The 15,682-nt window shown below is 37.2% G+C and overlaps 2 protein-coding genes and 1 non-coding gene across 9 annotated transcripts; all 3 read left to right on the top strand.

Moving 5' to 3' along the window:
- The first annotated feature begins 595 nt into the window (after positions 1–595).
- On the top strand, positions 596–668 carry TRNAK-CUU (transfer RNA lysine (anticodon CUU)). The gene has a single exon. It is a non-coding gene; the product is annotated as a tRNA-Lys (tRNA).
- A 53-nt stretch (positions 669–721) lies between these two features.
- LOC103720291 (putative uncharacterized protein YDL057W) lies at positions 722–6,434 on the top strand. Of its 2 annotated transcripts, none has more exons than XM_008809929.6 (7): positions 722–896; positions 1,164–1,282; positions 1,721–1,803; positions 3,408–3,529; positions 4,072–4,236; positions 5,690–5,783; positions 5,983–6,434. In XM_008809929.6, the coding sequence occupies exons 1-7, from the start codon at positions 854–856 to the stop codon at positions 6,203–6,205; spliced, it is 849 nt and encodes a 282-aa protein (XP_008808151.1). In that variant the 5' UTR covers positions 722–853; the 3' UTR covers positions 6,206–6,434. The 2 variants fall into 2 exon arrangements, with proteins under 2 accessions (XP_008808151.1, XP_089781748.1); XM_089925622.1 differs by having other exon boundaries at positions 738–896; positions 999–1,282; positions 1,699–1,803.
- A 1,829-nt stretch (positions 6,435–8,263) lies between these two features.
- LOC103720271 (heterogeneous nuclear ribonucleoprotein Q-like) lies at positions 8,264–14,650 on the top strand. 6 transcript variants are annotated; one of them, XM_008809900.6, is made up of 9 exons: positions 8,264–8,476; positions 10,012–10,504; positions 10,583–10,699; positions 11,991–12,131; positions 12,338–12,511; positions 12,620–12,824; positions 12,926–13,083; positions 13,205–13,290; positions 14,273–14,650. In XM_008809900.6, the coding sequence occupies exons 2-9, from the start codon at positions 10,043–10,045 to the stop codon at positions 14,388–14,390; spliced, it is 1,461 nt and encodes a 486-aa protein (XP_008808122.2). In that variant the 5' UTR covers positions 8,264–8,476; positions 10,012–10,042; the 3' UTR covers positions 14,391–14,650. The 6 variants fall into 6 exon arrangements, with proteins under 6 accessions (XP_008808122.2, XP_008808113.2, XP_008808138.2 ...); XM_008809891.5 differs by having other exon boundaries at positions 8,315–8,476; positions 9,680–10,504; XM_008809916.6 differs by having other exon boundaries at positions 8,315–8,476; positions 9,680–10,504; positions 14,257–14,650.
- The last annotated feature ends 1,032 nt before the right edge of the window (positions 14,651–15,682 follow it).

Raw genomic sequence — 15,682 nt, 5'->3', positions numbered from 1 at the left:
TAATAATAATTATAAAATAAAAATATTACTACTTATCAATATTATTTACCATATTATAACTATTATAAATACTTAACATTGTAGTGTTTCTATAGCATCAATATTACAACATTTTTAATATTTATATAATATTATATTGCACCATTATAACATAATGCAACTATTGATATCATAATATTATTATCACTATATTTTCTTATATTTATCTAATAGAGCCTCTCAGAAATATGTTCCCCATTTTGGAGTGCATTCTACTCTAGTTGAGGTTGTCTTGAATAAATCCAGTATAAACGAAAATCTTTGTGCTCACTTCAGTTTTCCTCTAGGCACGGTATATAAAAGTCATGGCTTTGAGATAAAAAATAGTTTTGTTTGTGGATGTCTGGAATTCATTTCGTGTATTCCATTTTTAGGAATAGACTATCGGCATACAAATATAAAGAAAGAGGTTACAAGGGAAGGATGGAAATCATGGAATAGTCTCCTTAATTTTCTATTGGACGCAAGAAAAGGGATTAGCAGTTGGGAGGTGGGAGCAGTTGGGTTCCAGTAGTAGTACTAGGTAATTAAATATTCATTTATTAAAACGACCAAAGCCCGTCTAGCTCAGTCGGTAGAGCGCAAGGCTCTTAACCTTGTGGTCGTGGGTTCGAGCCCCACGGTGGGCGGATTTTTTTTTTTTTCTTTTGATCCTCAAGATTACTAATAAGTAAATTTGTAGTTGGGGAAATCGAGTCGAAGCGGTTGTTTGGGAGGTGAACGGCTTACAAGGCCAGCCCGTTCGTTTCGCGAGTCTAGTGTATTATCTCCAGGCCAGATTCCGGGAGGCCGTCGGTCGTCATTCGATCGGAGTATGGCGCAGCCGCTCCCCTCCGACAAGGCTGAAGAGGCTTCCGGTAGGTCCACAGTTCCAATATTCCCCCTCCTCCTCTCCTATTTGCTCTACCCCTTCTGCTTTATTCCGACGATCGTCTTTGTAATTTAAAAAAAAAAATTAGGGCCTGTTTGGGAAACATCCTGCCGGGTCCGGCGATATCCGGCAGGTGGGCCGGAGAAATGGAAGGAAGGGAGACAACGGGAAAGGAAAAAAGGGGGCCTCGAGAGGTCTTTATATAGCCATTTTTATTCATGATTCAATGAAATATTGTAATATTCATTTGCAGGCGTTACTCGACAAAGAGTTGTGATAGTAAACAAGCATGGAGAGAAGCTTGTGGGGGTCCTACATGAAACTGGTTCCAAGAAGCTTGCGATCTTGTGCCATGGATTCCGAGCCTCAAAGGTAGGTTGTTAAGCTATGTGTGTGCCAGATCCTTCTGTGTTAATCCGAGTTTTGCTGTAAATTTAAGAAATCTTAACTGCAATTTTAACGAAAGCTTTTCTTATCACATGATATTAGCAGTCATTCAGCCAAGACATTTAAGATAAAGAATAGGATATCTTGGAATTAATTGTGAATTGCAGAATCTATTTGCTTAAATTATTTATCGTTTGATGGAAAATTTGATAAACTTGAGATCTAATTGCCTGTCCTATAAGTTAAGAATTTCTCTAGCAATAAGGAACACATTGTCTGGACACTGGTTACTCCTTCCATGTATACAATGCAACATCTGTGCTCCTTGAAATTTGCGTCAAAAGTCAGATATTTTTTTTACGGAATGATGATTTTGGGTACCCCTTTTGATTGTCTTACAGTGGTAAATGCTGCTATTTTCAGGATGACAAAACTTTACTTAACCTAAGTGCTGCATTAACAAGAGAACGGATCAGTGCCTTTCGCTTTGATTTTGCTGGAAATGGGTAAGCTTCTTACCGGAAAGCCTGGAAAGTTGTGACTCTTCAAGGCATAGTTGAACTATTTATCTATAATTTCCGCTTTTATCTTGCATTTTTTCTTAAGACATGGCCTAAATTATCATTTATCTTTATTGCAAGACTTGATATGCTGTCATGTTCAAGCAAGCAAGGATCCTATTAGAAAAGTATGCATGTTCACTCAAAATGCATTTGCCATAGGGTTGGATCTTCAATCTGAAATTACTGCTATTAGATCCACTGAAAGAAAATACAGAAAAAATCAGCATAAATGCTAAATTTGATGGCTTCTTCTTCTCAAAAAATTTTCATTACAATGTTTCTAGAGTTGCGAGGAGAAATGAAATAATGTGATTGCTAAATAGTACCACTTTCTAACATGCTAGCACCACATCCATGTGGAACAATATTGTCAGGTTTCTGACTACTATGCGCTTTAATTCAATATCTTCTTTACCAGTGCATGGATTCCAGTACTGAAGGGGGGAAAAATCACATGCTACATGGTATATGCTTTCAATTTTAGATGTTGAATTTCTTTCCTTTTTACCCTAAGTGCAGTGAACTAAGCAGTCATCTATTCCGTACATGTTTTATCCTCAGAACTTCATCTCTTTCCATCAAATGATCATACAGATTTATTTCTGGTGTGCATTAGTCGGTGCAGGTTAATCTTGATTGAAAATAAAAATTATTCAATTAAGGTTATGAATTTTAGTAATTGATTAGGGATAACTTTTTCATATTGAAAACTGGACAATGGTGTATAGCCTTCGCAAACCAGCAGATATTCATTTTTGAATTTTTTTACATTTCTGGAACTTGGATGGTTTTTGATCATCTTCTTTGGTGACAACTATACTGAAGCTTCCAAGTCAATTAATTTAGCTCGATTAGTTGTTATTCATGTAAACTTATCACTTCTTCTTCTTCTTCTTTTCTTTATGTTGACACTTTAGCAGAACATCTACTTGATATCTTTCCCTTTGTTTGGCATTTTCCTTTTGTACTCTTTAAAGGAAAAAAATAACCTGCTACTTGTTCTTTAGTCAATTCCAGACTCAGCAAAATTAAATTGAATGAGGGTTTTCTAGATGATTTTAATCATGATGTATTCTTAGGTTAAATGAGGTGCAGCATTTGATCTATCTCGAGTTTCTTTGTGTATATATTTATTCTTTTGTATATAGCTTTACACATTTCTATAATAGCATATTCTGCTTTTCCTCACGTATATAGTGCGATTCTTGATGTTATCATGTTTAAGATAGCTAGCTTAAACATAAACATGAATAACAAGCTCAAATCAAAGATTTGGCATTGGTCTTATAGTGCCTATATCCTGTACGATGTAATATTCCATGTTGTTGATTGCTTTTACTATCGAATTTGTTTTCTGTATCAGATGGATTGAAATGTCACTCAGCTCCTATATCCCATAGGGTTTAATATTCCATTCTGTTGATTGCTTTTATTGTTGGATTTGTTTTCTGTATCAAATGGATTGAAATGTCGCTCACCAGAATTATTAACCACACAAACAGGTCTATGTCAATTTAGTAACATGCTGATGGCCATTCGATTTCTAGGGAAAGCGAAGGTGTTTTCCAGTATGGCAACTATAGAAGAGAGGCTGATGACTTACGTGCTGTAGTCTTATATTGGTCTGAACAAAAATATGAAATAAGTGCTATTCTTGGACACAGTAAAGGTAGGCAGTCTTTTTGGCATAAATTGGCCTTTACGTATTTTCATGTCAACCATACTTATGCTTGAACCTGGTTGTGTTTCAATGAACACTAAGCGTCAGATGATCCATTCCCATGTAGCAGTCCTCATAATACTGCATTCAATGTCTGACATGATGAAAACTATAATCTCCTGGCCAAGATGTTCATATTTTCTGTCAACCAAACTTATGCTTGAACTTGGTGACGTTCCAATAAACATTAAGCATTCAGATTATCCATTCCCATGTAGCAGTCTTCTTACCACTACATTCACTGTCAGACATGATGAAAACTATTATCGACTGTTCAGGGTCTTAAGTCCCATCATCTTTCAACTTGTGCATGCTAGCATAAAAATTAATGCACCTGTTTTTGTCAAGCATTTACATAAAATGGTTCTTACAGGAGGAAATATGGCGCTCTTATATGCTTCTACTGAGAGGATCTAGAGTGCATACAATAGCAAAACATTTAATGCCTCTTTGTTTATGCGAAGCATTACTCACTAAAAATGGTTTTACAGGAGGAAATGTGGTGCTTTTATATGCTTCCATGTACCATGATGTCCCTATAGTCATCAATCTTTCTGGTCGATTTGCTTTAGATAGAGGCATTGAAGGTCGATTAGGCAAAGAGTTCATGCAGAGAATCAAGAAAGATGGATTTATCGATGTGAAGGACAGAACAGGTGCATTATAGCAATAAAATGGAGCTTTAACTTGGTCTTGCTATCGCATATATGATCTATAACTTTGTCAGAAGACTTCCATTTTCTATCATTTTGTGGTTCTAACTGATGCTAATTCTGTGTTTTGTTTCCTGGATGGCTTTCATACTTCAATATGCTTCCGTAACATGATGTTTTAAGATGACAACAATAAACATTTGCACTATATAAAATTTTGTGGATCTTTAGTTTTAAAATAAGGATATTAGGTTATGATATTAAAAAAAAATAATACCAGGAATGAGTATACTGTCTATGTATGTGAAAATTGTTCTACTCCTCAGTAATACAGTTTTCTTATAACGCGGATATAGACTGGTGCAGGGTAGTTCAGGCATTTTTTGAATAACTGAATACATATCTGTGAATTATCCATACAAAACTAGCCACCATGTCCTCATGTTTCATGGATTCCATGAGCCAAAAAGACTTAGGTCAAAGTCATGAGAGCTTATTTGAGACACGACTTTGTTTTGGATATGAACTGATGTTGAAGTAGGGTCCAGTTAACCAGTGTTAAATTGGTCAGCTAAGTGAGCCTGTTGTTATTGCTTATTTTACACAAACACACACACACACACAAAGGTTAAAGTGGTTCCCTTATTGTTTCCTATTGCTTGAATAAAACAGGGTGCATTTCAAATTCCAAAAAAACAAGGGTGGGGGTTTTAATTTCAAGGATGATGCCGTTGCATGTTTGAAGATATATAGTGCTACTTATTAGAACAAAACATATTTGTTCATAATGGATATAATATAAATCAAGAGTTCTATTTGATTAGATTTGACTTGTCCCCACCCCTATGCACATGCATATATCTGCGCATAGATATGTATCTGATGCATCTGTGGTGCCTTGATATCTAAACCTATCTGCAGATCAGTGTGCATCAAATTTACCAGTTTGTCTCTTTGCTTTCATGCATGTATTGATATGGAGAGCACTAGCTTTTTGTTTGGTTTATACTTAACTAGCTTCAAGTTTGTAGAATTTAAATGGTAAGAAATGGAGACATGCACATGTCAGTTGCTTAGAGGATAACTATATCACCCATACGATACTCATGGTGGGAGGAAGCAGGATTGACTTATGTTGATCTGATAATGTTGAGCAGTAGTTAAGCCTCAATTATGCCCTCAAATATTGACCCCTATGATGTAGCTTCTTCTAAAAACATATAATAGGAAAATTAACCAAGGAATTTCTGTATATAAGGGATGATGCTCTTTTTGAAAGTCATCATACCAACTTTTTCCTTCTTTGTTCGGTTTAATGCAATTACTTTTCCCCCTTTCTCTCACTTTGTTTCTTCCATTCTGCTTCTTTCATTCATCGGTGATCATGACTTAAGCAGAAAATATAGATATTACTTTTTTGTACCAAATGGTTGATTATTGTTGGATTTTGTAACAGGAAAAGTCGAGTATCGGGTGACTGAAGAAAGTCTAATGGATCGATTAAACACAGATATGCATGCATCAAACCTCTCCATTGACCAAGAGTGCAGGTTAGGTACATTTCTGTGTATTGCAGTGTATGTAGTATCCTATTTTTGCTGAGCCAGCTCTATGTTTGCATTTTTTGACTTATTAGTCCCATCGATATCTTTAATATTTGCACATTGATAGGACTGTTAGATGAGAAGGCTAGCTGTGCCATTGTACCGCATCGTTACAGATAATAACAATCAACTCTGTTACTTTCAGGGTCTTGACAGTTCATGGTTCAGAAGATGAAATTGTACCAGCAGAGGATGCCTTGAAGTTTGCCGAGCTCATACCTAATCACAAGCTACAGATTATTAAAGGGGCCGACCATTGCTATACTGCACATCAGGAAACGCTGGCTTCAGTTGTACTGGACTTCATAAAATTTGATCGCGTATTCTTAGTCCCAAATGGAAATAGAATCGCAATTTCTAGATTATGAGTTTCATGCGTTGGATCTTAGATAGATGGAGACTTTTTAGTTACAGCAGCAAGTCAGCAATATCGGAATAATATGTAGTTACATAAAGGCAACATATTGTAAGAAAAAGGTTTATATATCCAGTGGAAGAAGATTAACAGGTGTGATAATTTTTCGTGGATGGAGATACTTTATGTAAATAATTTTCATGCTGAGATTGTGCAAGAGAAATGCACCTTGAGTGAGTTCATCCTTGATGGTGGATCCCAGTTTCGTCGCTATTAATTTAGCTGTGGTTTTGTGAGGACATTACTGTCACTGCCTAAACCTTTGTTTTATGATTCATATTTTTAAACTGCTTAAGAAACTTTTGCTAGATTGGCCAATAATCTAATGAGCGATGGCAATACATGCAAAAGCGGGATTCATTAGATGAGAAGTGGATTGCAGATTGCAAATGCTTGTATGAGATTCTCACCAGTTCTCATGCGAACCAGGCACCACCCAAGTTCACAGCCCACTCACGCACATCACCTATAAGAATTCAATAATCGCTGGAGTCTACTTGGCAGAAGAATGTACTAAACATTTAAAAAAGATGAATATCCACTCATGGCTGAATGCATTCATGTACTTGGGTTTTTTTTTTTTTTTTGCTATAATAGACGACTCATATACTTGTAGTATGAATATATCTAAAAAGTCAAAAAATAACAAGTCACGGAGTGCTCTAAGCAACTTTCACCAATCTAGAGGGTTCCTCTATAGTGGTTGGTTTGGAAGGCCATACATAACTCTCCTCTAGGGGTCCTTGGCCGCTGTTACATGACACCTGTTGGAAGTATCATCATAACGAAGAAACATAACTCTCCTCCAAACATTTATGTGTAAGCGACCCAGACGTTTTCCAACAAAAATTTTTATCTTATGAGCTATGGACTAACTTATCCCATCCCCTAAGCCACTCTACATCCCAAACATTATCTGACATGAGATCAAAAACTCAAGTCTCACGCATGTCTGGGTTTATTTTGGTTGGTTGATACCTGATAGGTATATTAAATAGCCATGGATGCTCCACAATGCTAGTAGAATGTCCATTTCTCATAAAGAAGACAAACTTGATTTAATCTGGTGAGTATAGATCTGTCCATCGTTGCAACTGTCTATATTAATTTGCCATAAGTCGGGTCCATAAGAAGTCCTATCCTTGAAGTAGCTGTCGAACATGTTTGCTGGTCATTGCTACCCCAGCCCACCTAGGATTTCCAATAGCCAGGGGTTTGAGTGGAGTCTCCCATCCCACATCATGAAAACCAAGGTTAGAAGCCTTTTTTTTTTTTCTTCTCTCTCTCTCTCTCTCTCTCTTCCGTGTAAACTTAAAACCATCGTACTTCTTTATTTTTGTTGTTTTAGATGGAAACTCGATCACGAATAAGGATTCCAGACATAACCAACATTCCTGAAGCGGTCCCGAATGGACTGTAGCTTTGTGCAAATGAGCAACTCATAACCTAGCCTTTCAGCATCTTCCTCCACTCGGCGTCTGCGTCTATATCAAGCTGGTCTTCAGCGGCAACATCTAAACATAAATTTAAACCACCAAGGATAGCGAGCCACGCAAAATCTAACCATAAATTTGGAATAGAACTGGTTAAAGCACTTCAACCCATAATAGACCAAGAGATCGACTTAGATGAAATGTGATCTATCATCAACCAGCTGAGAAAAATGATATGCTCTCTGGACTCATATTTTGAACTCATCCAAACATAAAAATTGGAGCCAATCAGATCAATTTCGGCGATCTTTATATATAAAATATCGAAAATGGAAAACAGATCGTCCTTCATACTCATCACTAACGATTAAACACGTTTGGTAGATATGTGTACTGAGAGGCCAATGTAGCAGCAGACTAGGTAGCAGCGTATGTGGCGCGCCACTCAGGTGACACTCTATGGGCAGAAGAGAGGATGTGACTTATTGTTTGCCGGCTTTACTGGGTATATCTGTACTCGTAATGTATGAAATATCCATTTTAGCTATAAAAAAAAACACACACATACGCGCGCACACACGTTTGGTAGGCGAGATCAATCCGATCTCACTTGCTAGAGAGCGTGGGTTAGCCCTGGCCCGCAATTCCCACGGGGGAGGTGGGAGCTCCGGAAAGCCCACTTCCAATAATTTGGCGTCGCGGGACTCGGGAGCCATGTTCCGTTCCCACTAGGGTTCCTCTTTTCCGCTGCTCCAGGTCTTCGACTTCGCTCTCGCTGAATTGCTTCTCTGGTGAGTCCGGCTTTCGATCTCCTTCCCTCCCTCCTTTGTCAACTGAGATTTCTTTTCTGAAAAGGCCTGCGGCGTTTCTTGATTCTTGTCTTCTTTTCGATTTATTGGGGCGCTTAACCTCGAGAAGACAATCTCTGCTTAGATCAATGCGACCTAGGAAGGTTTAGGTAGTGCTTTGCGCGAAAACGCCTTTTTAACTTGGGGATTGTGGAGAAATCTAGGGTTTATGGCAAATGGCCCATTGTCTCTGATCATATCTTCAAGGCTAACTTCAATCATTTTTCCCTATTTGATATATGGTTTAGTTTCCACTATTTATTGCCAACAATACATAGCGAGACCCAGATGGTTTGAAAACTGGAAATTATTGGGGTTCTTGTTTTCTTCTGGCCTGTTAGTCCTAATTGACATGGTCTTAGACTCCTAGCTTCATAGGACATGCTTGTTCAATTCGCATCATGGAAGCGGCTGCCGCTGGGTTTCCGTTATGCGATGGGGCAGTACTTTTGCCATTAATTTGTTTTCTATGCAAAATTTCAATTCAGAGAACTTTGGATTTATCTTTTCTGTTGGTGTATTCCCTCGGTACTACTTTCTGTCATGCAGAAGTGTTACTTTCTGATGTTAAATGGTATCATGAAATGCAATAGTTGCAAATTGGTTTTCTTTTTCTTTTGGTTCACTATATGTCATTGTTTCATTTATCTGCATTTAATCTTTTATATTCTAAACCTTCATTTTTAAAAGTTTTTTGATAACAATATATTTGTGGGGTTAGGGTGAGATTATACATAATGATGGTTAATGACATGAAAATAGCTTCATGCCTCTATTAATATTTGCGGAGCATAATGATGGTTAAATTTATTATGGATTCTTAAATATACTTTGCAATTGGAGGTATATTAATGATGTTTCATGGCAATGGGTGGCTTTATTGTTGGTGACAGTTGGTATGCTGATAATTTTTGCTTGTAAAAAATCTTACACTTTTCTGGTTGTTTTGATACTATTTATATCAAGCAACTCATAGTGGTTTGGCTGAATGTAAATCAATTGTTGCATCTTTGGGTACAAAAACTATGGTTACAGCATTTATTCTCCATTTTACTTTTCGTGGTACTTTCATGCGCTAAATTCTCACTTTGGTGTTGTTTTTTTTCTTTTTTTCCTTTTTTATTCCTTACACGGGAACATAACTAGTTATGCACTTAAACAAGCGGGTTTATTTTGGCCTTCAGCTTGGTATCTGATTTTTGCAAGGAATTCTTTTCATCAGTGTTGCATCTACTGAGCATCATCCTCTTGCTTATCATGTTGCGATACTTTCTCCTGCCTGTCTCTATTATTACTACTATTGTTGTCATCCCGTAACGAAAATCTTTCACATTGAAACTCCTTTGAGCCATACCATGGCTTGCATTGAGTTTAGATTCTTACTCTGCAACTCCTGTTGGCCTTTCTATTTTTTTCCTCCTTCTGCAACTATCTTCTTCCTCTTGCAAATGCTTCCGGCACCTGTGCTTCATTCACAGTTGCCTTGCAAGCTTCTTTTAGATACATAAGATGCCGAGGACAAGAGCAAGTGCTGCAGCTGCTAAGCCAGCTGGGCCTGTAAAGCCACTGGAGCTGGAACAGCAGGTTGATCTTGATGAACCTGAGGATATGATGGAAGAAAAGGTTGAGTATGAAGAAGTTGAGGAGGAAGTTGAGGAAGTGGAAGAGGAAGAAGAGGAAGTGGTAGAGGAGGAGGTGGAGGAGGAAGTGGAGGAAGAGGACCCTGAAGAGGAGGAAGAAGAGAATGCAACTGCTAATGAAACTGATGCAGATGCTTCTGGTGGTGCTGGTGATGCTATAAAAGTTGATGCGATGAAAGATGATGAGAGGGATGAGGATGAAAGCGGAAAACATGCTGAACTCCTTGCACTTCCTCCTCATGGGTCTGAGGTTTATGTTGGTGGCATACCTCATGATGCATCAGAAGAAGATTTGAGAAGCTTCTGTGAGTCAGTAGGAGAGGTTACTGAGGTCAGTTATGTTATCCTTGTCTTATTGCGTTTCAGCAGATTATGCAAATCATATTTATGTATTTTTGGACATTGACAGGTCAGGGTTATGAAAGGCAAGGATTCATCAGAGAATAAAGGTTATGCCTTCGTGACTTTCAGAACCAAAGAATTGGCTACAAAGGCTATTGAAGATCTGAATAATATTGAATTTAAGGTGGATCCCCCTTTGTTTATATTGCTGTATCTTTTATCAATTCCGTGCTTTCTCGATATGTTTATTGGAGATGTAATGTTTCTATTGTAAGAAATTGCATAATATCTCTACACAAGTGATTCCATAGGATTATTGCTAAAGAGGGTTAGTTTAAATGGCTGTGTCATAGCCTTTGTGAAGCTCACTTTAATCCCACAATGTAATTATGGATACAAATTATCAAGGGCAATGCAATTGACTATTTAACTTTTTGTATTAAAAAATAAATGATGACATAATATGACTTCTTTCTTAAATTTCCAAGCAGATTCTGTTTTTTCTTTTTTTCTTTTACTTAAACTATGTTGAAGTAATGGGAGACTCATTGCTTCAACTAATCTCCATGTTCTTTGAATGGACCTTTTAGTTGTTGAGAGGGTTGCCCAAAGGCAGTATATAAGGTGTACTCAGTAAAGATTTACAATTAAACTAGGTACGGAGATGACAACTAGGATCATTGTTTCATTTTTAAGTAATTGCAAAATCACAGATCTATAACATGATCACTTATTGAGATCTACACTTGAATGATATCAAAGTCAACAGATCTCACCCAATGAATAGTATTTATGGCTACAAAAACTGTTGAGGGTAGTTCGATATCTGTGCCAAGATAAACTACTGTGGGGGATATATTAAAACCAATGAATTTGGAATATGATTAAGTAGCATCAGGCTAGGGAACTACACAATTTATGGCGGTTGCTATGGTTCTATATGCGATAAATCTACATATTATTTTGGAAAATAATAACTCTTCCATTTTACTGGATCAAATTGCAATGAATTAGGTCCATAAGAACATAAAGTCCTAGTTTTTACCAAAAAAAAAAAGGACACTTAAGACTCCGATTTCTAGACCATTCTGGTAGTTTGACTGTTTGATTTATTTGTTTTGGTATTTCTAAAATATAAGTATGTGAGTTGTTATAATGGATCCTATCGATAATACAGAAAATGGGCCTGTCATCTCCATCAAGATGGTTCTACCTCATTGGATGTTTATTCCCCTAGCTGGAGCATGGGATATATAGGATGGATCCAGGAAAAAAAATATTTGAACTATGATTTAAGAAAAGAAATATTTGAAACAGGTCGAATGCAATGCTTTCATGACACCATTTGGCCCTTATTTTAAAAAGAGGCAGAGTCAAGAGTATAACTTTTTAAACTAAAAAGTTAGGCATTAGATTTATCAGATTCTTGTTGCATTCTTGACTGAACACTGTTATGGGCATGCAATGTACTGCAGGGGAAGCAGGTAAGGTGCTCGACATCTCAAGCAAAAAATCGATTATTCATTGGTAACATTCCTAGAAACTGGGTGGAGGATGATTTGAGGATGGCTGTGATGAATGTTGGCCCAGGGGTCACTACTGTAGACCTGATGAAGGTAATTGCTTCTCCTTCTCATAACACTTGCATCTGCCCAATGTTTTTGATTTCTGCTGACATTGCTCATATAATATGTTACTTTGTTGATGACTATTGATATCACTTAAAAGTATTGCAGCAATCTTTTAGCGTTGTTTGCACATGCTTCTTAAAGTGGGTGATTCGTCAATATTCTCTGCGTATGACACTTGTCTACTATCACAGGATCCACAAAATTCTAGCCGTAATCGTGGTTTTGCATTCATTGAGTACTACAACCATGCATGTGCGGAATATTCAAGAAAAAAGATGTCCACCCCAAAATTCAAGCTTGATTCCAATGCCCCTACAGTGAGCTGGGCTGACCCTAGGAGTGGGGATCCCTCTTCTAGTTCTCAGGTTTTAGTTAATTCTGTTAAGTTTTTTCAGCTCAGTTGTTCCTTCCTTTTGTTGTGCCAGGCTACCTTTCTTCGGCACTCACATGTCTGCTGATCAAAATTTTTACAGGTAAAGGCAGTTTATGTAAAGAATTTGCCAAAAAATGTCAGCCAAGATCAGTTGAAAAAGCTCTTTGAACACCATGGTGAAATTACAAAGGTGGTTCTGCCGCCTGCAAAGTCTGGACAGGAGAAGAGGTTTGGTTTTGTGCATTTTAAAGAGCGGTCAATGGCCATGAAGGCTCTTAAGAACACTGAAAGATATGAACTTGATGGTGATTATTCATGCTAGTTATTTTACATGCTTTGTTATGTCTGGCTATAAATTTTCCTTCATGGCTCATTCTGTTCCCTCCTTGTGTCTCTTAATAAATAGGTGATGTTCTTGAGTGCTCTCTAGCAAAGCCTCCAGCTGATAAGAAAGGTGAAACAGCGTCCAATGCTCAAAAAGGTCCTCTGTTGCCAAATTATCTTCCTCGCATGGGATACGGTGTAATGGGACCTTATGGTGCTTTAGCACCTGGTTTTGCACAGGTATGGTATGCTTCTTTTAAGGTAGATTCAGATAGCTGCTGCATGTTAATTTTATATCGATCTATGTGATTTCTGGTGGTTTTGTTATTATAATCATACAATTATGATGGTTATTTTGCAGCCAATGATCTATGGAAGGGGGCAGACCCCTGCTGGCATGGCTATGGTGCCAATGATATTACCTGATGGGCGCCTTGGATATGTATTGTAAGTACAGTAAAGATGCTAGGCTTTGTTTCATTGATGTTTCAGAAACTTCCTCATGCTAAAGACTACTCAAACAAATAAGGAAAACTAGACACTTGGACTAATCTGACCTTGTAGGTGTGAAACTGCTATACTAGACTGACTGCATGTCCCTGAATTTTGTGCGAGGGCCCGGCCGAGAACCAATGGCTGCCTAACCTGTATACTGCTTGTCGTGAGCCCCTTGTTAATATTTTCATCTACATTGCCTTGTGGATCTATCATTCCTTGTGATGAAAACATGTTCGTTTAACCTGGTAGCTCAAGCACTGAGCTAGAGATTTCATGCTCTGTGGTCCGTCTTTCAGACCATAGTTGCACTCATTCTGTGGACTGTTGAGTAATTATTGAATTATTCAGAGTCTTATCATTTGATAAATTATTCTCTGAAGCTTCGACTATTTCATAACAAACTCAAAACATATAAATATGGAAGAGAAACATAAAGTTTACAGAATATATTATCAAATATTCATGGATTACAAATTCATTTCCTTTTGTTTTTGTTAGTGTCTCTTTTTCAAGTTTGCTGTGATGTTGTCCATGTTGTCTTTGCACGAGTGAGTGTCCAGATATGTCTAATTTTCATCCTTTTTGTGTTATTTTTTTATATATTATCAAAGAAATTTGTTGGACTTATTGCCTATACAACTGGTTTTCAAAAAATTCGAATCTTTCTACCTAGCGAACTAAATTCTCTATGCCATGCTTGTGACTCTGATTTAGACAGCTACTCTTTTTATCTGTGTACACAATTCGTACTGAATTCGGACCCTACAATTGCAGGAGCCTCATGTTTTTTTTTTTTTTAACTCTCTCTCTCTCTCTCTCTCTCTCTCTCTCTATATATATATATATATATATATATATGTATATATATATATATATATGTATGAGTAAAATCTGTCTTGTTTTATACCTAGATAGGCCATGTATCTTGCAGGCAACAACCCGGAGCAGCTGTAACCGCACCTCAGCAAGGTGGTAATCGGAGTGCCAGCTCCAGTGGGGGTCGGAAAAGCAACGACAATAACCGCGGGCGCAGGTTCCGCCCTTACTGACGTACCTTGCCAATTCTTCGCGGGTGCGATCGCTTTACGCACAACATGGGTCGTCGTCGTCAGAATAACAATCAGCTTAGAATTTTTTTTACCAGCTTGAGATATGTACTTTAGTTTTGGACAGTTCGTTATTTTGTAAGGCTAGCAAAACCATGGGGGATATCACACGTCTAAACATCGTTGTGTATTTGTAGCTGACTTCAGCACGTAACATTTCAATTTCTAGCCAATTAGTGTCATATGGATGACGCTTCCAGGGACTTGCCGTCCATGATATATAGTTTTAGCGCGCGTATTATTATATGTGGGGACATAGATGGCTTCAACTTGATTATTTAATTATTAGCTCTCTCCCCGTTTGTATGAACGGTTTTGTCGTGTCCTATTTAGAGGTAGAGATTAGCCCCTTTTAGTTTTTTTTTGTAGAAAAAATAATATAAGGATTTTAAGAAAACCTTTTTTATAAATCTAAACGTAACACTTGACCGTTAATTGCTAATGGCTGACTCAGAAAACACGTAGCGCCCCCCCTGGTTGCGGGCACCGGCTGCTGCAATGTTTTTTTTTTTTTTTTTGCTAAAATCGGCTGCTGCAATGTTTGCCATCCAACTTTGTGACGGCTGATCTGACTCCAACAAAGCCACCGCATGACACAATTATTCCCCTTGAAGGCAAGAAGCAGCAAGGTACCGATTCTTATGACCAACGGAAAGGTCTCACTTTTGACCTTTTTGTTTTTGACTCGTTTATCTTTATATTTAATATTTTATCTTTATTTTTTGAGCCAGAAGCCCGGTATCGATACCTTTGAAACCTTGACTGCTTCCAAAAGGCCAAAAGGCTGCTGGTCGAATAATAACCAGTATAGCACTTTGGATCGCATCCCGTTACATTATTAAGACAAATAACACACAAAAATTATGGCAATCTTTATTTCCTATTATTTCTTGTTATAATGGATTGCAATGATATTTATTTTCACTTGTATTTTTTAAAGAAAATATTTTTATTTTTAAAAATTCCATCCAAGAATGAGTGATATATTATTTTATCTAATAAAAAAGTAAAGAGATAATATTTTTATTTTCTATTATTATCCATTATTTCTTATTATATATTATCGCTATAACAATCGTTATTTTAATGTTTGTTTTTATATTAAAAATTATAAAGTTGTTTTCTGAGATAATAAATGATTACTATTAGCATTATAGCCATCAACAATGACTGAGGTGATAGTTTGAAATAAAAGCGTTATAACTGCTATAACGATCATTGTAATAATTTCAGTT

The sequence above is a fragment of the Phoenix dactylifera genome, chromosome 9 (assembly GCF_051530095.1).
Source record: "Phoenix dactylifera cultivar Ajwa chromosome 9, Ajwa_hap1_PhDact_Kaust_v1.1, whole genome shotgun sequence".
Lineage (NCBI taxonomy): Eukaryota > Viridiplantae > Streptophyta > Magnoliopsida > Arecales > Arecaceae > Phoenix > Phoenix dactylifera.
This window is presented reverse-complemented; position numbering and strand designations above follow the sequence as displayed.

Coding starts and splice junctions, on each gene's coding strand:
- LOC103720291 (XM_008809929.6), top strand. CDS start 854: ATGGCGCAGCCGCTCCCCTCCGACAAGGCTGAAGAGGCTTCCG. Junction 1,804..3,407: donor TTTGATTTTGCTGGAAATGG/GTAAGCTTCTTA, acceptor TTCGATTTCTAG/GGAAAGCGAAGGTGTTTTCC. Junction 5,784..5,982: donor TCCATTGACCAAGAGTGCAG/GTTAGGTACATT, acceptor TGTTACTTTCAG/GGTCTTGACAGTTCATGGTT.
- LOC103720271 (XM_008809900.6), top strand. CDS start 10,043: ATGCCGAGGACAAGAGCAAGTGCTGCAGCTGCTAAGCCAGCTGGGCCT. Junction 13,084..13,204: donor TAGCACCTGGTTTTGCACAG/GTATGGTATGCT, acceptor GTTATTTTGCAG/CCAATGATCTATGGAAGGGG. Junction 13,291..14,272: donor GGGCGCCTTGGATATGTATT/GTAAGTACAGTA, acceptor TGTATCTTGCAG/GCAACAACCCGGAGCAGCTG.